Genomic DNA, 22746 nt, shown 5'->3' with positions numbered 1-22746 from the left:
TATTTTCCCCAAAATGGCGGAATTAGCCACAACCTGGTAACTTTGGATTTAGTTTCATAACTTTATAAAGCAAAGTTGTGTACGACATTCTGCCTATTATCCAGTCACATTTTCGTAAGAAAAACCACGTATGTCTTCTTGCACCAAAAACATGCCTCCAAAATATCTAAAACTTGTTCCGAAGGCTAACTAGTTTGAAGTTTAATATTATATTATAATAAGTAATGTGGAGATAACACCACAACATATGATCCGCGGCTGCGGCGCTGCCATCACAGTACCTATCTCAGTATCTGTATTAGTGGTATAGACAGTAATATGAAGTCATTTAGTTCCATTGAAATCCGCGGGTGTTCTTTCTTGCCTCGTGGAGCGTACTCGTAACATTCGATTTGGCTATAGAGACAAAAGTTCTTTGCTTTTTCCGAAAAAAAAAAACTAAATTGACAGCCAGCGACCAGCTGTCAAATTGCGCTGGTTGATTGGTTGGTTGCAGTTTTCGCAAAAATCTGCAAAAATAAAGAGAATCTCAAAAAAATAATTATTCGCGATTTTCTGACTTTGTAAATAAAGTGTCTCCGTAAGATTATGCGTATTTGATTACCTCGGAAGTGCAGATTCTTGGACTAAATTACAGCTATGGCTGGTACGTTCAAGATTCAGTTAGCAGGGTGTTAACTAATTTACCTGTGTTCCTAAACTTTCTTTTCTGTTTCAGATAACAAAGACGTGCCAATGGCTAATAATGAGGCTAGCCAGGTGCCTAAGAATGCTTCGGGGGGTAATCAGGAGGTGCGCCGACAGGAAGGTGAGGGGTCTCCGCCGCCGCCCGCGACGCCTCCGCCGGCGGCCGAAGAAGACACGCAGGAGATCATCATTGTAAACGAGAACACGACAGAACTCGACATGAACCACGGCAGGATCGGGAAGATTGAGAACCTTGAGCCCTTGACGAAATTGGAAAGGTACTAGTATCATCATTAAAACCTCATGCTACACTATATGAGCTTTAGCATAAAGCGAGAGCAAGACAATTAGATTTAGAGTAGTTAAGACATAATTCAGTAGCTCATACTATAATGTTGTCTGCATAAAACTATAAGACAAAGAGTATAAATTGAGAAAATCAATGTCAGATTAGAAATTTTGAGGATTATGGACAACAAATTCTGCAAACCAAGTGACATCATTTGTACAGTCACACACCATACCTACAACATTGGGGTACATTTTTATATCAAAATAACCTTGAGACTTGAGACATAATTTTCGTATTAAGATTGTAATGTCAGAACTTCAGAAGTTAACTAATTTTCTGCCCCCGTATGCTAAAAGGGTTTTAAGTAACATTTGGTCATTTCTGATCTAACGTTACTATCAGATTCAGTAATGCAAGCTGTGTCAACCCATCTGATTGATATATATTTATACCTTTATTAGTTTCACAGATACAATAAGAATTTAGGCCATTAAAATGAAGAAAAGGAATAAGATGTTATCTTTCCTAGATCACAAATCTACTGCAATTGGCTTAATCATTGTGTATAGTTCACAATAAACTTTTTTTTCGATGTAACTTATTGTAGATTAGCTGCAGGTGGCATTAACTACTTGGCCTTACATATGGGGAGCACTGAGGGTTCTCACCCAGTACAAAATTTAAGTCAACAGGCCTGAGAGTACTCAGTTAGACGTCAACCTCGGGTCAGGGCATTGTCTGAAAGGAAGAATATTTGAAAGAATTATTCGACCCTAGTGGGTTGATAGAGATAAGCGCTGAATAAGGGAATTGTTGACTACACTGGCGGGGTCGGTGTCAGGGTTAGACACAATTTACAAGTGTATGGTTAATAAACAATGTAATTATTTCTTAGATATGCATTAATATCAATTTGCTCTAATTAGTAATCTACATTGGTCATCCATTCTGTGTAATGGAACTATAAATCCAATTTTTTTTCTATAGTTTAATTATCTATAAAAGTAAGTAGTAAGTCATAATAAATAATGATAATAAAGTAGTAAGTGAAAGTAACGCTGGTTAGTGAGTGTTTGAGAAGCATTTAGAAGATCTTAACGTAAAACGCCAAATACGGTAGACTCGACACAAGCCCTCCTACAACTATACGTTTAATTCTGCTGGCCAGTTATTCTGTGCGCCATGTGGCCGAACCTTCAAATCGAAGTTCGGTTTTGCTAGCCACATTAGAGCCTATCATAACATCGACCTGGTATAGACTTTTAGGAGTCGCTGTCGCTGGACACGGCTTGGATGATATGATGATGATGATTGAGGAGCAACAGGTTAGCATGATATGGGCATGTATGAAGCGATATATTTTTTCGCCCCCTCCCTCCCTCATTCTCCTTCATTGGATACCTATATTCTTGAATATTCAAGATGGGGCACTAACACCTGCCTCGTAATGTAAGACAGACGTCACACAGCCAGTATTACGTTCGCGCGACGGCAATCTGGCGAGGGCTTAATAAATCTATCAATGTCATCTCAATATGATGAGCTGCCCAGATATAGACCTACTTTACTTCACTGTAAGATCATTTTCTATTGGAGGAACCTATGAGTCTAAAATTAGCACTCACTGTTTTGAGTTAGTATAGTTTATTGGTTTATCTGCTTATCTGTCTACTGGAAGCTATAGGCTCTGCCCGGCAACCGTGCCGTGCGCGGTTCGAATTATATCGAAGCCTTCAACCAATAGCCGTTTGACGTCCATCTACGTAGATAGCATTCGTATCGTTTATTGGTCGAAGCGCTCAATATAATTCTCATTTCGGGCGCGGTTATCATGCAGACCCGGCTGGTACCAATTTTTTTTTAAAAATAAGCAGAACAACATTTTTTAAATATCTGTGTTTAATAAACTGTTAAATAAAATAAATAAATATTTACATATTTACATCCCTTTATTATTCAGATGCTAAAGTAGCAGCAAAAGTTCTTTTCATATCAGATTTTTTTAAATCAGTTTTTTTTAATTAACCATACATGAGTGATTTTGATAGCTACTTCAAAGAAAATACGTTTTTTAATATACACTTCTCATCAAAAAATCGAAACACCTCACAAGTAAATGTTTCGTAAGGATTATCAGAAAAAATACGAGTATTAGGAATAAAAAAATAATGTGACACTACTAAGTGTGGTTAACTGACCACTTACCAGTAAATGTCCATGAATTCATGTCTCAATTGGATATTTTTCCAGGCTATACCTGAGATGGAATCTGATCAAGAAGATAGAAGGGCTGGACACCTTGACTACACTGGTGGAGCTCGAGCTGTATGATAACCAGATCACAGTCATTGAGAATTTGGACAACCTCGTCAATTTGGAGTAAGTTGACTTCATAATTAAAACACATAGTAACGGGTTCTTACCGCGTTTAAATGGAGATATGAGACGCGGTAAGAACCCGTTACTATGTGTTTTAATTATGATAATAACCGCGTAAACTTAAAACAATGTATAGTTGACTTCATAGTTGAAGTCCATGTGGACACTGTGTATTAAAATTTCGTTCTTACCGTGTTCCGCCTAAGGCGTATGTGCGAGCGAGACATACAGTCCGCGCTCTCCCCCTTACTCCTTATTGGCTTACGGCCATTTAAGACCAAAGTAAGACCGAGTGAATGAGTGCGGGGCGGAGAGTTACCGTTCTAAAGTAGTATTATTCTTTTTTCTCCTAAAACCTATCTGGTTATACGGTATAGAAATTTGGTCAACTGCTAGCAAAAGCAACATTCAACGCATCCAACGTGTACAAAATAACATATTTAAAACAATTTGCTATTCGCCCTGGTTCACCAGAATGGATGAATTGCACACCTACCTAGAAATGCCTACTATCGCTGAAGAAGCACAGCAGCGTAAAGCAGTACACAAGGAACATTTGGTCCACCATCCTAATCCTTTAGCCATCTCCCTCCTATCTATCCTCTTGGGACATAAAAAGACTGAAACGTGCGAATGTACTTACGGACTAATGGACAATGCAGCGCTGGCTGTATAGTTCAAAACAGTAAAAATAACAGAACAAATCTGATAATAGTCTAGCGACTGATGGCAGATAACAAGGACAAAAAAAAAGAAGTTTGTCCCTAAAAAGTACGCTGCGTCGCCGCTGCACAAAGTGATAGCTATTTGTTGGTTTTTAATAAAAAAAAATGAATGATTATGAAACCCAATAAATAAATAAATACCCATGGTCAAAGAAGTCCAGGTATACTCAATCCTATGACAAGCCGCCATTGCCAGCCCTTTGACGACGTAAGTGTTACCACTGAGTTATCTTTAAATTCGTATCTCCAACATTCCAAGGACGTAAATATTATTGAAAATCAATCGAATTACTGACTAATATAATATATATCATCATCATCAGCCGTATGACGCCCACTGCTGGGCATAGGCCTCCCCCAATGATCTCCACAATGCTTCTCCGCCCCTAAATATATATAATTACTATTATTTGTCACATATATAAAAATCCAAGGCTCAAAAGGCCAAGGTCGGGGTTTGTCAAAGAGCAATGGAGCGCAGCATACTAGGTGTAAAACGAATTGATCGAGTAAAAAACACTGTGCTGCGCTCAAAAACCGGTATAGCTGATGTTGGCAGGAAGACCGCCAGGCTAAAGTGGGACTGGGCTGGACACGTGTGCCGCATGCATTCGGAACGATGGGCAAAGATCATCACGCACTGGGTACCACAGGACGGACACCGTAGACGTGGTAGACCCCGGAAACGATGGCGCGATGATCTCGACGGTTATCGAAAAGACTGGATAGAGCTCGCACAGAACCGGGATACTTGGAAAAATATGGGGGAGGCCTTTGCTCAGCAGTGGGATCATATAGGCTAATAATAATAATAATATAAAAATCATTAGAACTGTAAGTAAATCTTTTACTAAAACTTCAAAATTTCCTTGCAAAGTAAATATAAAAACATTGGCTGTGGGTAATTTTTTACAAAATGGCAAGGCAGGGTGGGATGACGTCAGCTGGGCTAACCTTGAAATGTTAGCTGTCACTTTTGAGCATACCTGGTTTTTTTATACCATGATGATACCTATGGGTGACGACATCAACGACCCTTACATCAACATTGGACGATTAGTTTACCTACTGCAAATAAGTTTTTAAACGCAAAAACAAACCTTTTTTGTAATGTAATAACTAATTTCATAACATAAACTCACGACTGTATCCCAATTGGGATAGTCAAAATTGCAACCATCGCAACATCAACAGCACCCACACCTCACCGAGCTCTGTTAGACCAACCAACCAACTTGATAGGTGGTGAGCCGTATCGCCGTAACAAATTGACTATTTTCATTTCAAATTCAGAATTCTGGACCTGTCGTTCAACCGCATCAAGGAGGTCCAGGGACTGGACAACCTGCGCAACCTGAAGCGAGTGTTCTTGAGCTCCAACAAGATCACGGAGATCAAGAATGTCAACCACCTGGCCAAGCTGGAGCTGCTCGAGCTGGGCGATAACCGGATAAGGGTAAGAAAGGACACATACTTACAAACAGTGGTGGCCTTAGCAAATTATTTAGGTGGTCCGAGACCTGAAAGTGGCGCCCCTCAACTCCTCAAAATACAAAACCCAGCTCCTCTTTAGATACGGGGCTGCTGGCCCGAGTGGACCAGTCTCGTTGATTCCCCCCCCCCCCCCCCATTGCGGCGCCCGGTGTCGCACCACCCACCCTAGGACCGCCACTGCTTACAAACACATATAAACTCACGCCTATTATTAGTTGCCTAACTGTTACCGAGCTGTTACCCGCGACTTCGGTCGCGTGAAACCCTACTATTAAAACTATAGAAGTTTCATACAAACTTTGCCGCCCCTTTTTACCCCCTTAAGGGTTGGATTTTACAAAATCCCGTTTTAGTGAGCATCTACGTCCGAAAATGAACCCTCAAGGAAAATTTGAGACTCCTAGCACTTGTTGTTTCTGAGATTTCGTGATTAATTGGTGACTGGTATTTCGTTTTTCTATATATAGGTATATTTTCTATATACAGGGTGTTAGTGACATCGTAACGAAAACTTCGAGGGGTGATTCAGGCCATGATTCTGAGTTGATATCAAGTAGAAATTTCCGTCGCAAAAGTATGGATTGGAAAATAATTAAAAAGAAAAGAAAAATTTTCATGAATTTTTGACACGAAATTCCACTTGATATCAACTCAGAATCATGGTCTGAACCATCCCCCTCAGTATTCGTTACGGTGTCACTAACACCCATACCTACTTATATGGCTACCGTATGTACTTGTACGGGGTGTAAGTGTCATCGTAACGAATACTGAGAGGGATGATTTATCTGATTATTCTGAGTTAATATCAAGTGGAATTTTCCATCGCAAAAGTATAGAATTGAAAATAATTTAAAAAAACTAAAAAAAAAATCATGAATTTTGCGACGGAAAATTCCACTTCATTTTAACTCAGAATCATGGTCTGAATCAACCCCCTCAGTATTCGTTACGATGTCACTAACACCCAGTATAGGTATTTCTCACAAAGAGAAAATTAAATCGAAAAAAAGGAAGAAGCATATTTATAAAAATAATTGTAGCTTAATATTTGGATCACATTATGTATGCACCTCTGTTTACCCCTTCAGAGATATAGGGGTGATGCTATGTCATGTGTTATAAAGTAATTTGATTTTCATTTATATGACAAATCTCAGTTGTTAAAGTTACAAAACAGGCCTACTGAAAGAGAAAATTTAAATCGAAAAGAAATTCTGACTCGGACGGGAGTTGGACTCGCAGCTCTTGTCAAGCCGAGACGAGGGTGTTAACCATTACACCACCGGGTCCTCCTCCTGTCCATGTGAAATACCTTCGATATATGGGTGGTATCAACAAACTTATCTCAGCTTCAAGACTGTCCTCAAGATTATGTCGATATGACAGTTCTTATATGAAAACAGCAACTTAAGGGACTTGAGCATGATCTTGAGGGCAGTTTCAGCTGAGATTATTTTATTAATACCACCATTACCACCGCATCATCATCAAGCCGACGCGTAAGCACGGGTGAATGTTGTAAAAAACAAAAGTCATCTCAATTTCTATCAAAAAGTAACTAACTTTTACATTTTTCCACAGGAAATCAAAAACCTGGACGGCATGAAGCAACTCAAGCAGCTTTTCTTAGGCAAAAACAAGATCAGTAAGATCCAGAACTTGGAAGATTTGACCGAGCTTGACACTTTAGTGCTGCAGAGCAACAGAATCACTAAGATTGAAAACTTAGAGGCTCTGACAAAGTTAGATCAGTTATACTTGTCGGAGAACGGTATATCTGCTATTGAGAACTTGGATGCTCAGGTCAAGTTGCAGACGCTAGACCTAGCCATGAACAGGGTCACTGAGATTGATAATCTGAGACACATGAGCGAGTTGGAAGAGCTATGGGTGAGTTAATAGAGTCGTATTGACATTTTTGCCTCAAGTCAAAGTTGCGTAAGATCGCCAAAAAATCGACCAACTTTTTTTTACCCTTTAAATGGTGCTAATTCCTGTAAACACCATATAATTTTATTTTAAGTTATATATGTCATTTTTTATCCGCCGAAAACGAAAGGGACGGGTAATCGACAAGCATAAAATTTATGGAACACACTTAAATTTTAAACACAAATCTAAAAAAACCGTCTAAAAATTTTACATTGGCCAATAACCCGACAGAATTTTTCAAGACCGATCGTCGTGGAGATCCTTGGGGGAGGCCTATGACCAGCAGTGGGCGTCGTACGGCTGATGATGATGACTAAGGGGATGATGATGAAATATATTTCGCAGTTAAACGACAACCTGATCTCCGAGTGGTCGTCCATAGACCGGCTACAGAATAACAAGAAGATAGCGACGATATACCTGGAGCGCAACCCCATAGCAAGCGACCCCGCCTACCGGAGGAAACTCAAGCTCGCTCTGCCTTCCCTGCAACAGATTGACGCCACATTGTGTAGATAAGGATCCATATTTCCTCTCATGTAGTTTGGCCCGAGAACTGGGGGATTAAAACCGGCCAAGTGCAACTTGGACTCGCGCACGAAGGGTTCCGTACTATTGACTAGGTAAACAACAATAGGTACTTTTTTTTTACCTTTGATGGGTTTGCTCTTGGCCCCAGATTTGCCCGTATGCATTGACGAGGCCTAAGATGGAGCGAGCTCGCCCAGAAGGTGCCTGTTCACTTGGCCTTGAAAGTACCCGGGTTATATGCATTCGGAAATACAGAAGACGGCAATTCCAATCCTTAGCAAAAATCAAATCAATTTATGTACTAGAACACATAAAAATACAAAAAGGTGGTAAAATCATTTGCATAACAGTGTTGTGATGTGGTCGGCTTGCATGCAGGCACATTGCATATTGTGTGATATCGAGCAATAACGGGCAATTTTTTTTTTGTATGGGAGCTTCCTTAAAAAAATATTTTATTTTGTTTGTAGTATTTGTTGTAATGGCCGCAACAGAAATACATAAGTTGTGAAAATTTCAACTGTCTAGCTATCGCAGTTCATGAGATACAGTCTCGTGACAGACGGACGGACAGACAGCGAAATTTTATTAATAGGGTCCCTTTTTTACCATATGCGTACGGAACCTTAAAACGCCACATTGAAGTCATTCACCTTATAAAACAATATTGCTAATTCCGGTTTATTAATCGCAATCGGCTTGCCCGCAATTATATGGGGTTTAAACATAGCATGCGAGTATAATTTAAATCAATAAAAGACAATCGCACGGACTTTCACTTACGATATATTTTGGAACTTGAGAATAACCCCCTAGTTCTGTTCTCGGACCAAATAAGTACATAGAAGTTGGTAGTTAGACATGGTAGTATTTAGAATAGATAAATAAGGGAAATTGGACATTGTCCAAAAATCTAAAGGGCCTTCAAACATGGTTTGATGCAGCGTGCAGCTTTTTAAATTGCTAGATTGAGCAACAAACATAAGGCTTATTTTCTATTGGTGCAATCGCCGAGTCGTCGCTTAAATATTAATTAAAACATACACATACATAAACTCACGCCCGTAATCCCTAATGGGGTGGGCTGAGCCACAAGTAATCAAAGACAACTGGCAACCACTGTTGATACGATGTCGTAAGCTGGATATGTTGAACCTTATGGCGATAAGGGATCATCCTATCGCCTATAACAACAAAACGACACAACAAAATCAACACATAAATAAATAATTAAAACATCGTTTATAAATAATATAGACTAGTTTCCGAAATAAATATTATGAATTTGAATTCTCAGTTCACACAACTTACTGCAGATGGCGCCACTAGGATATACAGTAGCCCACAAAGCGGTTCCGAGACCCTTTGTAGCGACACATTTCATAACATTTTACAATGTCAGCGTTCTTGGTAGCAAACAACGGCAACGTGGCCCTTTGGCTGGCCCCCACACTTTAGGGCTCCGTACCAAAATGGCAAAAATGAACCCTAATGGTGTGTCCTCCAAGTGACACCAAACACCACGTTGATAGCATTTATACTCGTGAACTTATGCTGTATTAGAAAAGGTTTTTGTCACGTTTACATTTCTTTACAAGGTTTTACAGAAACACTTCCAAATATTTATTAAAATGTATTGAATGTATCTTGTCGGTACTGTATAGATGTCAGTGGATTCGTTGTGTAGTATATTATTATATTTATGTGGTTACGACGTAGCCAGGGCAAAGCGACCTTATTGTCGATGTACTAAGACTCATTTACAAAATCTTATAAATCCGTGAGCCAAATTCAAGAACGCGTAATGCGAGCTCTATACAACTCAATTCGACTTTATGAGTTTGAATTATAGATAATTGATATCAAATGGTTTCCACGATTTATGCCCGGTTAAAGGCAATAGGCTTGCCGCTATTACATAGGATTCAAACACAGCTGTCGGCGAGTGGGTGTGTGTATTATACACCTCTAACTACCCCTTCGGGAACACAGGCGCGATGTTTTGTTTTGTACCAAAAATATATAAACTAATCAAAAGAAAATCTACCTAGACTGCAATGAGACAGGGTTTAAAAAGCTTTCTAACACCCGTTCATTTCGACAAGAAAGGTCTCTGTGCTCAGACAACGTAATGGTTTTAATTCCCGTAGACATTATCCAATTTCATTTTAAGTTATACCTCTAATTTTCTTAGCCGCTGAAAAGAAAAGAGACGGGTAATCGACAGGGATACAATTTATGGAAACACGTCAATTTTAAGCACAAATATAAAACAACGCTCTAAAAATTTTACATTAGACAATAACCGGACATAATTAAGTTGACAGATACCTGTTATAATTCGCCCGGGTTATTCATTCATTTTAAAATTAACACCTGTCGATCATCCGTCCCTTTCCTTTTCGGCGGATAAGAAAATGATAAATATAACTTAAAATAAAATTAGATGGTGTCTGCAGGAATCGGGGCCACTATAAGTGTAATTTATTATATTTGTGTGTAGAATTATTTTGCGACACATATCAGTACCTTCCATTTTATATAATATGATTGTTGTGTTAACAAAATCATGTTTTATGAAGACCAGGTATGCTTAATCCTATAACAAGCCGCCATTGCTAGCTCTGATGACGCAAGTGTTACCATATTATTGAAAATTAATTGAATTACTGACTAATGTATTTAATTACTATTATTTGTCACATATATAAAAATCATCAAAACTGTAAGAAATCTTTTAATAAAAGTTCAAAATTTCCTTGCAAAAATATGAGAACCTTGGTCGTGGGTAATTTATTTTTTACGAAATGGCAACGCAGGGTGGAGTGACGTCAGCTGGGCTAACCTTGAAATGCTAGCTGTCACTTTTGAGCATACCTGGTTTTCTTATACCATGAACAAAATTAAGTGCCTCCAAAAGTGTCCAGTAAATAATTGTACTGTAAAGTATGGACTAGTGAAATTATTATGAAACCGAGTGTTTACTGGAATACCGTTGATACATACAGGGTAGGCGTAGGGTAGGCCTCATATTGTAGGAAAAAAACTTTTAAATTGTTTGGGTTAATTTTGAGACGGAGAAATGTATTTTTCATTTTGGTTGGCAGTTTTCTTTCTTGCACTAAAGTCAGCGTTGCCAGATTTTTTTTTCCAAATCGGGACATAGTAAAAAAACGTATAAATAAAAAGTTTTTTAATATTTATCTTTTAATTTGAGTTCAAAAATATCCATAGAAAATGTATTTCAATAAAAATATGATATTTTTAATCAGATTTACCCTACAGACGGCCAGTCCACACTTGTCTGTGCCATCCGCCCGCGCTTTCTCAGCACGTTGCACGCACGGTCGAGTTATTCCCGAAAAGCGGGACTGAGCCTGTCCCGTGCGGGACATTAAATTTTGATTTAAAAATCGGGACGTCCCGCCAAAATCGGGACGTCTGGCAACGCTGAGTCTAAAGTACATACATACATAAACTCACGCCCTTAATCCCTAATCGGGTGGGCAGAGCCACAAGTAATAAAAGACAACATGCAGCCACTGTTGATACGATGTCGTAAGTTGGATATGATAAACCTTATGGTGATAAGGGAGTCTAAAGTACATAACATAAACACGTAAGAAGAAGAACAGTAAAAGTAAGTTAATGGCACTGTATTTACAACTGTTAAACTAAAATAAAATTATACACGTCTGTCTATGTGTAAGTACAGTCATGAGCAGTACATATAATGTACCCAGTTTAGGACCCTGTCGCACTAACATATTTGACATTTAGTGAGACTTACAGTGCAATTTGTCAAGAAACATCATGTGACATGGTACCATAATGTATACGTATTGATGCTCGTGACCCTGCATCAGATAATAATACGTCCATCTTGTTAGACAACGCGTTATTCTAGTAAAAATCTCAGTTTTGTAGTTACATTGTATTTAGCTAATTAATTCTGTTGATATACCGTTAGCAGCAAAAATATTGATTATATAAATAAACGTACAATTATATATTAGGGACTTTCCAAGCTACGAGCCTCAAAAACAATATAGATGTGCTCATCAGTGCATCGAGTATTTTTGCTGTTGACTGTACTCTGTAACTTATATTTTTATACTGAAGTAAGTAGTTATGCATTTAAGACTACGCCAGCGATTTTATTGAACAATAACTGTTGTGTAATATAACTAATGAATTAAATATTTGTTTATTTATTGAGATTTTTCATAATATGTGGGGGTTTAAAGGTCAAATTCAAACAATTCATCTAAAAACAATATTGCTATTTGACATTTTTATATGCACAAATGTTACATTACAATATTGCTTTTTAGATTAATTGATGTGGCCGTTTTAGACCCCCTACCCCCGCGGCACGGCAACCACACCGCGCGCGGAGCGAATTATATCGAGGGCTTTGACCATAACCGTACGACGATCTACGTAGATAGCACTCGCATCGTCTATTGGTTGAAGCCCTCGATATAATTCGCGCCGTGCGCGACTCAGTTATCATACAGACCCTGCTGTAGTTTAAAACATCGACTTACTGTCTATCGCTACGTAGTACCTAAAACTTGGAATTCTTGATGGTGACATAACTCTTGTACATAGTTTTCAGTAATTATGTATTTAATACAGTGATTAGTTGATTTGATTACTATTATGGTATATAACATAATATATTATATCTTTATACTATAACATTATTTGTATACAATTTATCTATATATGTCTGTCGACTCTGACCAACTCTACACTCAAAAGTTCTCAATATCGAAGACCTTACAAAATATTGTGCAAAAGACGTATTCGATTTTAGATATTTATGACCTATTAATTAACATACAAAATCTGTTCTGACGATATCTATTTTAAATAAAAACCAGTTTAATAGTTATGGTAATGTCGAGGCGCAAGTGGGTGTGGTTTGATAAAAAGCAATAGTATGACGCTCAATGTGTTTTACGTCATGCAGCATATTAATGTATTCATTTACCACCATTTGCGTGTCCTTCATAAGTTATAACCATTCGTCGTTTGTTCAGTTTCCCCTTTTCAAAATGTGAAAGACCTGAAAAGCAATTTCAAAAGGCCACGAGCGCCTGCGCCACGGGTTCCGATTAATATCGAAGTTGTAATATATTCAATAAAACGGCATTTGCATTTTAATCAATCATATTTTAACATGACATAAAACCATAAGTAAAAACATAGATATACTGTGGTACAACTGTGGTTAGCTACTATTGGTTGTTACTGAGGTCTGCAGCATCTGGTCGACGTGCCTCTTTCAGGTCTCACCATACCACAGAAGTGTTCGACCAATAGCCATCCGACGTTTATCCACGTAGATAGCATTCGCTACTATTAGTAGTCACGGTATAAGAAGACAAGGATGCTCAATCCTATGACAAGCCGCCATTGCTAGCCCATTGATGACGTAAGTGTTACCATTCAATTGGTATCTCCAACATTCCAGGGAAGTTTTTATTATTGAATATTAAGTGAATTACTGACTATTGTATTTAATTACCTACTGTTATTTGTCACATATTTAAAAATCATTAAAACTGTACGTAAATCTTTCCTTGCAAAGTAAATTAAAAACATTGGACGTGGGTGATTTATTTTTTACGAAATGGCAACGCGGGGTCGGATGACGTCAGCTGGGCTAACCTTGATATGCTAGCTGTCAGTTTTGAGCATACCTGATCTTATACCATGGTAGTAGTCTTGAGGCTTTGCACGGCAACCGCGCCTTTCGATCAACGACCAAGGCGAGGATTTCGACTAATAGACGCAGCGAATGCTATCTTCGTGGATAGACGTCGTACGGCTATTGGTCAAAGCGGTTGATATAAGTCGCAACGCGCGCGGTGCGGTTGTCGTGTCGCGAGGGCTGCTGTCACGCACCGTATAGGCTTAGCTATAGCAGCGCGCCGCTTCCAGGCAGTCTCGGACTCGCGCAGCAGTCTGTCACCGAGCACTCGGCGGTCGCCGCGGCGCCGCGTCCAGCCTCCGCCCGCCCCGCTTCCGCTCGCCCTGCCCAGCCCGCCCAGCGACACCAAGACCGCCCGCACCAGGGCCCACGTCCTCACCAAGGACAACGCCCTCACTGAGGATGACTATCAACCTTAGCTTCTCTAAGAGTGATGGCAGTCTCGCGTGCTTTGTAACACTATGCTTCAGCACACTCTGGATCCTCCATAAAAACAATTTTATTCTTACTGCGTGCACCCTTATATACGGCCATTTAGACTAAAGTAAGACCCAGAGGGGGTGAGGTAAATCTAGCTCGAATTGTTGCGGAGCGGAGAGTTACCGTTCTATACGTAGTATTATTCTTTATTCATAGACAATCAGAGAAAAGATAGCTTGAGGGATCCCTATTACTACTACATAGCTGATGTATACATAGTATACCCCTCTGGCTACCCCCTCGGTCTTACTTTAGTCTTCAATGGTATGGCGCCAGACGTCACACACACAGATGCGCGTGTACGATAACGTCAATGTGTAGTGTCTGTGTAAAACGAGGTTTTTTGTATGAAGTGTTCGGGGTGTGACCGCGCTATGGCGTCCTTATAGATATGAAACAAGATTTTATAATTTATTAATTAAGCAGTAAGAACATTACGATCACGAGTACTAATATGTATACACTTTGAAACCATGTCACATTAACTTTTTTGACAAATTAAACCGTAAGTTTCATTAAATGTCAAACATGATAGTGCGACAGGGTTCTAAAGTGGGTACATGATATTGCTCATGACATGACTACCAGGTTCTCAAAATAATTAAAAGTGTATTTTTTATTATAATGAAATTATTTTAGATTAAAATTAAATAAAAATAAGTAAGTATATAAATTAGTTGATGATTTAATTTCACTAGTAGGCAATGCTACAAGCAATCAGTGTAACGTATCGTATCTTTTTTTGGATCATGTGGTGAATAGGTGAATGAGATACTTTTTACGAAACGTCAAAACGAAAGTTTTCTTTGGAGTTTGTGTGGAAATACTGTCCTGTGACGTCATCAGTAAAAGCGGTCAAACGTCGTTCTCATTGTTACTTAATTCATAAATCAAATTCGAAAATATGTCGAGAAGTAAAATGAGATTGATTTTAGATCATCTCACTGGCTTCTCTTTCTAGATTAGCATTTTATAATTTATCTTTGACCCAGTACAACACCCTATTTAGAGCACAGTAGAGGAATTAACCAAGTTCTTAACCAAATTGTAGTTTTTTACTATTCACTCTCGTAGCAGGTACGTCATCGACCCAATAAAAAACAGATTTTATTCTAGTTTTACAGGTAGGTATACAGGGTGTTAGTGAATAATGACACCGCACCGAATACAGAGGGGGATGACATTTTGCGACGGTAAATTCCACTTGATATTAACTCAGCTAAACGCGCTCGGTCTGCGATTGTTGAAGTTAAGCAACTTTCGCAAAGGCCGGTCATAGGATGGGTGACCACAAAAAAAAAAGTTTTAATCTCGAGCTCCTCCGTGCTTCGGAAGGCACGTTAAGCCGTTGGTCCCGGCTGCATTAGCAGTCGTTAATAACCACCAATCCGCACTGGGCCTGCGTGGTGGTTTAAGGCCCCATCTCCCTATCCATCCATAGGGAAGGCCCGTGCCCCAGCAGTGGGGACGTTATGGGCTGGAGATGGTGATGATTAACTCAGAATCATGGGCTGAATCATCCCCTCAGTATTCGGTACGGTGAATAAAGAAGAATAAGAAGACATTACTGCGACTGATATTTTGACACTTATATGGTCCTTTTTATGTATTCAGTGTAGTCTGAATTTATTTCCTACAACACTCAGTCATCATCATATCCCTAGCGTCGTCCCGCTCTCCATGGGGTCCGCTGACCTGAAGATTTGACAGGTCTGGTTTTTACAGAAGCGACTGACTGTCTGACCTTCCAACCCGCAAAGGGAAAACCAGCACAATACAGCTTAGGTCACATACTTCCGAAACACATTTCTCGGGTGTGTGGCTTTCCGCATGATGTTTTCCGTCACCGCTGAGCACGTGATAATCATTTATGATCCAAATATAGGTTTAACCCCGTGTTGGATTCGAACTTGCGACCTTACAGTGAGAGTCGAGCGTTCTTCCAACTGAGCTACCACGGCCATCCAACGACACGCAGTGAATGAAGATAATAATAATTGTCAAAAATGCAAAAGAGAACAGTAAAAATCATACGGTAGATAACATTTGAGACGAAAATAAGTGACGAAAGTCAAAATAAACACTTTCTCGGTAATGTCCCATGTGTTATCATTACGAAGATAACGTAATACCAGCAGAATGGTGTGACCTTCACACGGAATCCAGTAAGTGACCGAGCGTCCACCGTACCGGCCGGCTAGAACCGGCATATTCACTTAATTTCCATTTTATTTACATACCAACTTCTAACCAACTCGCTCTTCCTACAAAACTGTCAGTAAAACCATAGCTTGTGTAGGTTACGCACGTCAAAATGCCTTCTTTCATAGAATATTCTGCTGAAACAGACTTCCCAATCCAAAATCTACCGTACGGCGTCTTCACATCGGCCAAAAATGTAAGTCCATACTTGTTTTATTTGATTTCAACTCGTCCCTTTTTATTTAGTTATTTTCTCGTTGTCATAAGTTACGCGGCTAAATTAGAATGTTACCCAGCTGTCCGCAAATGCAATTCAATTAAGAACTTCTATATTAGCTTGGGTTATTTATCCAAAGTACGATTTATCTATTTACAGGAACATAAACACATAGGTGTAGCTATAGGAGATTGGATTTTAGATCTGAATGTGATATCACATTTATTCAACGGACCACTGTTGAAAGACAAACAACATGTTTTTAAGGTAAGTAATCTTGATTAATTTATGCTAATTTATACAGTTTAGTTGTTTACATCTAGTTTTAATTTAATACTTGTTTAGTTGGAAAATATGCTGCAATTCCCTTGTAAACCTAGTCTTGGTATATCAAGTTTTTAAGCTCAATATACTTACACTGTGCCGCGCCGTGTTGCATCCGGATTTATGTGAACGGGTTCACCCAAATTCGTACAGTTCAAAATTTCTCGTCTCCTTCCGGAGACGAGACCGCCGGTACTAAACCAGCGACGCGCTGTGATGATTTTGACATAATAAAGTACAGCAATTCGCTCTGTCGATATAATAAATATAAACCCTTGACAAACACAATGAAGCACAGCTATTTTGCTCCTTTAATATAGTTATTAATTAATACGAAACTTCAGGAGCGTCTTTATATTGACAATAAATTTTTAGATGCAATAAATTGTATTGTTTAGTGTTTGGGAATTTTAATTGATATTTATTTTCAGGAGCAAACACTCAATGCGTTCATGGGTCTTACACGGCCACATTGGCTGGAAGCCAGGTTGACCCTGCAAAGCCTGTTGGATGTCTCCAACCCTACTCTACAGAATGATAGTACGCTAAGAGAGAAGTAAGTAGATATAGTAGTGCCAAGTAGGTAGCAGATTTTGTACTTTTTATCCGATTTTGATTATTGTTGAAAAACACTCTATGTGCATGGGTTTTACTATAGCACGCAACAACGCGACAAGTAACACAGACATCGATCTATACACGTAGAATGCTGTCTACGCAGATCTAAGAGGCGGGTAAACTTACGTCTATTGGCCGAAGTCCTCAATATCTATCGCGTCGTCTGTGATGCGTAATCCATGTTGCAGGGGTAGGGTTTCGATCTATCTATGACATCTATATGCCCATTTTCATCCAAAGTGGACGATAATTTTATGCAACCGATAGACAAAATTACTTCGTGGGCTTATTTATGTTACCTATTTATTACTAAGCATAACGTATTATATAACACAACATAAACAACCTATATTCGTCCCACTTCTGGGCACAGGCCTCCCCTCAATCAACCGGAGGGGGTATGGAGCATACTCCACCACGCTGCTCCACTGCGGGTTGGCGGAGGTGTTTTTACATCTAATAGTCCAACGGCTTAACGTGCCCTCCGAAGCACGGAATCATCTTACTTTTTTCGGACAATCAGGTGATTCAAGCGTGAAAAGTCCTTACCAAACAAAGGACAGTCTCACAAAGTGATTTTGACAATGTCTCCATCGGGAATCGAACCCGGACCTCCAGATCGTGAGCTTAACGCTCTAACCACTACACCACGGAGGCTGTTTAGCAATAAGCATAACTTAAGTGGTATTAAATGGTTAACACATTTACAGGGCATTCATAAAACAAAGAGAGGCACAAATGCACCTGCCGGCCGATATCGGCGACTACACCGACTTCTACTCGTCAATCCACCACGCTACGAATGTAGGCATCATGTTCCGCAGCAAAGAAAATGCTCTAATGCCCAACTGGTGAGTTGTTTATCACACTTCAGAACTTCCAAAGTACTCCGTAACTTTCCTCACAATACTATGTAGTTGGTATACAAATATTTCCCTCATTCAGCGCTTATCGCTATCGACCCACTAGGGTCGATTAATTCTTTCAAATATTTTTCCTCTCAGACGACGCCCTGAGCCGAGGTTCGCGCCCAACTGGGCACCCTCAGGCCTGTTGTCTTAAACGTTGTACCGGGTGAGAGCCTTCAGCGCTCCCCATTTGTCCGGCCAAGTAGTTAATGCCATCTGCGGCAAATCTACAATAAGTCACGTCAAAAAAAAAAAAGTATACAAATGAAAACAAACAAGAAGTGGTTACTATTTTTGAATCATATATCAATAATATTTTTTTGATTTAAGGGCACCGCAGTGTGGCAGCCAAGTTCTCTAAAAATGTATATTATACAATTCATTCGATACCACCCTACGAATAAATGACTTATTATTTATTCGTAGATACCACCTCTGACATACTGTAAACAATACACTCACATTCGCTAAGGAGCTTTTCTAAAAACGCGTCCCCGTGTTACCGAACTGTGTTATGTAGATAGTATAAGTTCGTTCCCTCAAATGAAGGTATTATAGCTGCTCAAACAAAGTACAATTATGTGACACGTTTTATACAGAAATTGGTTGTCTACTTGTAACACGAGGTCTATGGATACCACCGAAAGCACCTACTTACGTTTATTCCAAAAGTAGCTATGTAATTTTACACCTAGTCGGATTTTACCGTAAAAAAAGGCAATGTTCCCAATGTGAAAATGTTGATTATATTTGAAATTGCGCCTTGACCGCTTCCAGCTCTCTGTGCCTTAAGCTTTACTGACAGAGCAGCAGCGTCGAAAGTCGTAACAATAAATAAATAAGATGACTGCAATAAATATTTCTCCCCAGGAAACATCTGCCAGTCGGCTACCACGGGCGATCCAGTTCAATAGTGATATCCGGGACGCCCATCACCAGACCATTCGGACAAACGTTGCCCGTAGAAGGTACATCTATATGATATAAAAGGATAAGATCACTCACTGACTGACTCACTCATCAAGAAATCTCGGAAATTACAAATGCTAGAAGTTCCAATATTTCACGGGACTCCCGTTTTTAAGTTCTTTTGGTCAATAGGACAGCTTTTGTTATTCTTTAATAATTCACCCCCCAAGAGGTTATGCAAAGGGTTGAAAGTTGGTATGAATCTTTTAATAGAAAGGTTTCTAAATTTCACGCGGACGATGCGCATGCTTTTAGGGGCGGACCCTCACTTCGGTCCTTGCCGCTTGATGGACTTCGAGCTGGAGGTGGCATGCTTCGTGGGCGGGCCGCCGACTCAGTTGGGCGAGCGCGTCACGGCGCGACATGCAGAGGAGCACATCTTCGGGTTTGTGCTCATGAACGACTGGAGCGGTGAGTTGTTTTATTAGCTTTATATAGTCTGGAGATCCTGCTGCGATACGGCTCACCTCCACGTTGGTCTAACAAAAAGCTCGGTGAGGTGTGGGTGCTTTTTTCGGCTTATTACTTAAGATATAGTCGCTTACCTTATATTCTGGAAATTCTGAATTAACTTAACCCCAGGGGTGGGCTGAGTCACAAATTCACAAGCAATCAGATTGCAGCCACTTTTGATACGAAGTCGGACTGTGATGACCAATCTCATCAACCAGGGTGTCAGGGTTATTCAGCCGCCAAAGGCCCCTGTCATGACTCTTGTATTGAAAACATACATCAGTAAGTAGTTACCAGGACCAACGGCTTAACATGCCTTCTAAGCACAGATCAACTTATTTACGGACTATCGGGTGATCAGCCTGTGTTACCCTATTCAAACTAGGGACATTGGTGCCTGAGACCTCTTGATTATGAGCCCAGCACCCAACCATTGGGCCACGGAGGCCGTCAAGACGGCGACGGATGGTCACCTCACTATACGGTTCATCATGTCATATACCAAGTTGTCTTTTGATTGCTTTTGACTCTCCGACCCCATCGGATATTACAGATATGAGTTTATATTATGATTTCAGCCCGAGACATCCAGAAGTGGGAATATGTGCCGCTCGGCCCGTTCACGGCTAAGAACTTGGGAACCAGCATCTCCCCCTGGGTGGTGACAGTCGAAGCTCTGACTCCTTACATTGTAGACAACTATCCTCAAGAGCCCCCGCCATTTGATTACCTCCGGCATGCCAACAACTTCAACTTCGACATCAAACTTGAAGTCGATATTACGAGTAAGTTTTATCGTGTCTGCAGGGCTTAATGCGCAACGTGATAAAATTATCGACCGATTCAATCAGTTTTATCGAAATCGATAAATTTGTTTCTTTTTCTGCGTGCCACGTGATTTTTTTCGTATTTTGACAGAGCGACATGACTTATTTGGGTTCACATATTAGCACAAATCTATAAGAATCGATAAAATGACTGTGACAAAATTATATCACGTTGCGTATGTTAGCCCTACTGGTCATTTCTATTCATTTAAAATTTAGTACCAATTCTCGCCATTGGCGCTCCAACTACCGGCATCAGTACAGGGCGGTAAAAAAGGCCTCATTGTAGCAATTCGTCTAAAAAAGCAATACTGCTATTTGACATTTGTTGACATATTTATATGTGCAAATGACAAATTGCAATAGGAATTTTTAGATGAATTTCTTTAATGTGGTCTCTTTAGTTAGACCCCCTGGAGTCACTCTTCCACTCACATTTTTACTTTTTTATTTGTAGCAAATAAACTTATTTTTATTTCCCAATAAATATCTAAATGGCCTGTTGCTATATAAATGAATGAGTGAGTGTATATATATATACCTCTACCTAACCCTTCGGGGACAAAAGCGTGCTATGTTATATTATATCGACCTCTCCCCCAGCATCGAAGTCTCCAGTGCCATCGACGGTCTGCCGCTCCAACTACCGGTTCCTGTACTGGACTGTCAAGCAGCAGCTAGCTCAGCAGACCATCACCGGGTGCAACCTGCGGCCCGGAGACTTGCTGGGTTCCGGGACTATTAGTGGCGATGTACGTTGTTTTTTTATAACTTATTGTAACACGATTTTTATTTTAGCTGCAGTCGGCTTGATAACGGTATATCTAGATCGGAAATTTCGCATAGACAGGACCCGGTGGAATAATGGTTAGCTTGTTCGTCCCGGCTTCGCAACAGCTCCGGGTTCAAGTCCCGTCCGAGTCAGATTTTTTCGATTTAATATTCACTCTTTCGGAATAATGGGCACGGATAAACGAAACGGTAATTCGCTAAGCAGGGAGACATAAAATAAAAAAAGTTGTAACAGTTCCTCCTCTATGGTTGACTGCGCGATAGCGTCCATTCGTAGAATAAAGTGATTCAAATTTGAATATAACTTTTTTCAGACGTCAGACTCCTTCGGCAGCATGTTGGAGTTATCGTGGAAGGGCACGAAGCCTCTTCGCCTGAAGAACGGAGAAGAACGGAAGTTCCTCGCGGACGGAGATACAGTCATACTTCGTGGCTACTGCGTCAACGAGAGTGGCAGAATAGGCTTCGGCACTTGCGAAGGAAAGCTTTTGCCTGCTGTGCCTTTTGAAGATAAATAAAGAAATATTTGTTGAATATGATTAAAATATTGTGTTATTTTCTTATGTCCATATTTTCTACTAATTGCTGTTAATTTATTTAACCACAGTCCTGCATTGCAGTTCCAAAGCGATTATTAAATAAAAAAATATTGATTGATGTGATTTTTAGAGCAACACGGACCTTGGTACTGCAACTCTGAGCATTGTTCCCTTTTTCAGAAATCTTATGGCTGTACGAGCTACGTTTCCTTTGCCTTTCAAATGGGTACAAAGACCTTGTATAGAAGGTCTTTGTACCCATTTGTATACAAGGTCTTTGTCTTTTGGGATTGGATGACGGGCTTTTTGGCAGGAAACGGGAACGGGACAGTTGCTTTCTTCATTGAATAATCTAAATAATTAATACGAAGTGGTGTTTTGTGGTTAATGATCGCATTAAGTTAGTCGGAAGACATTCGCGAGTGTTATTATATCGGAGTATTCAATAAACAAAGTGTATCTGCCTACTTTCGCTTCGTGCCAAGAAGCCGCTTCATAACTCAAAAGTTTATGCGGACTTTTGAGTTAATTCGTTTGGGGTTCGGATTAGGAGTCTACTCCGAGGGTGGGGGCTTAGGTTTCATCATCTTTCATCATTTCATCAATCATCAAGAAAAAAAATACGTAAGACATGGCTGTATGGGCATAGTTC

The 22746-nt window shown here is 39.8% G+C and overlaps 2 protein-coding genes across 2 annotated transcripts; both read left to right on the top strand.

The window, feature by feature from the left end:
• The first annotated feature begins 464 nt into the window (after window positions 1–464).
• Window positions 465–12257, top strand: LOC126373854 (protein phosphatase 1 regulatory subunit 7-like). Its single transcript, XM_050020200.1, has 6 exons — window positions 465–646; window positions 719–965; window positions 3230–3358; window positions 5377–5539; window positions 7162–7470; window positions 7858–12257. Exons 1-6 carry the CDS (start codon window positions 640–642, stop codon window positions 8029–8031), a joined length of 1029 nt encoding a protein of 342 aa, XP_049876157.1. The 5' UTR covers window positions 465–639; the 3' UTR covers window positions 8032–12257.
• Window positions 12258–16400: 4143 nt separating this feature from the next.
• On the top strand, window positions 16401–22091 carry LOC126373833 (fumarylacetoacetase). The gene is made up of 9 exons (XM_050020172.1): window positions 16401–16643; window positions 16824–16931; window positions 17420–17544; window positions 18317–18457; window positions 19385–19482; window positions 19739–19894; window positions 20515–20721; window positions 21367–21515; window positions 21870–22091. Exons 1-9 carry the CDS (start codon window positions 16560–16562, stop codon window positions 22071–22073), a joined length of 1272 nt encoding a protein of 423 aa, XP_049876129.1. The 5' UTR covers window positions 16401–16559; the 3' UTR covers window positions 22074–22091.
• The last annotated feature ends 655 nt before the right edge of the window (window positions 22092–22746 follow it).

The sequence above is a fragment of the Pectinophora gossypiella genome, chromosome 16 (assembly GCF_024362695.1).
Source record: "Pectinophora gossypiella chromosome 16, ilPecGoss1.1, whole genome shotgun sequence".
NCBI lineage: Eukaryota > Metazoa > Arthropoda > Insecta > Lepidoptera > Gelechiidae > Pectinophora > Pectinophora gossypiella.
The sequence above is the reverse complement of the archived record's forward strand: the minus strand, read 5'-3'. Positions and strand labels throughout refer to the sequence as shown.

Bases quoted from the DNA above. Each gene is read 5' to 3' on its own strand.
- LOC126373854 (XM_050020200.1), top strand. The intron at 966-3,229 runs GTACTAGTATCA...ATATTTTTCCAG, and splicing joins CCCTTGACGAAATTGGAAAG to GCTATACCTGAGATGGAATC. The intron at 3,359-5,376 runs GTAAGTTGACTT...TTTCAAATTCAG, and splicing joins GACAACCTCGTCAATTTGGA to AATTCTGGACCTGTCGTTCA.
- LOC126373833 (XM_050020172.1), top strand. From the start codon at position 16,560: ATGCCTTCTTTCATAGAATATTCTGCTGAAACAGACTTCCCAATCCAA. The intron at 17,545-18,316 runs GTAAGTAGATAT...ACACATTTACAG, and splicing joins GATAGTACGCTAAGAGAGAA to GGCATTCATAAAACAAAGAG. The intron at 18,458-19,384 runs GTGAGTTGTTTA...ATTTCTCCCCAG, and splicing joins AATGCTCTAATGCCCAACTG to GAAACATCTGCCAGTCGGCT.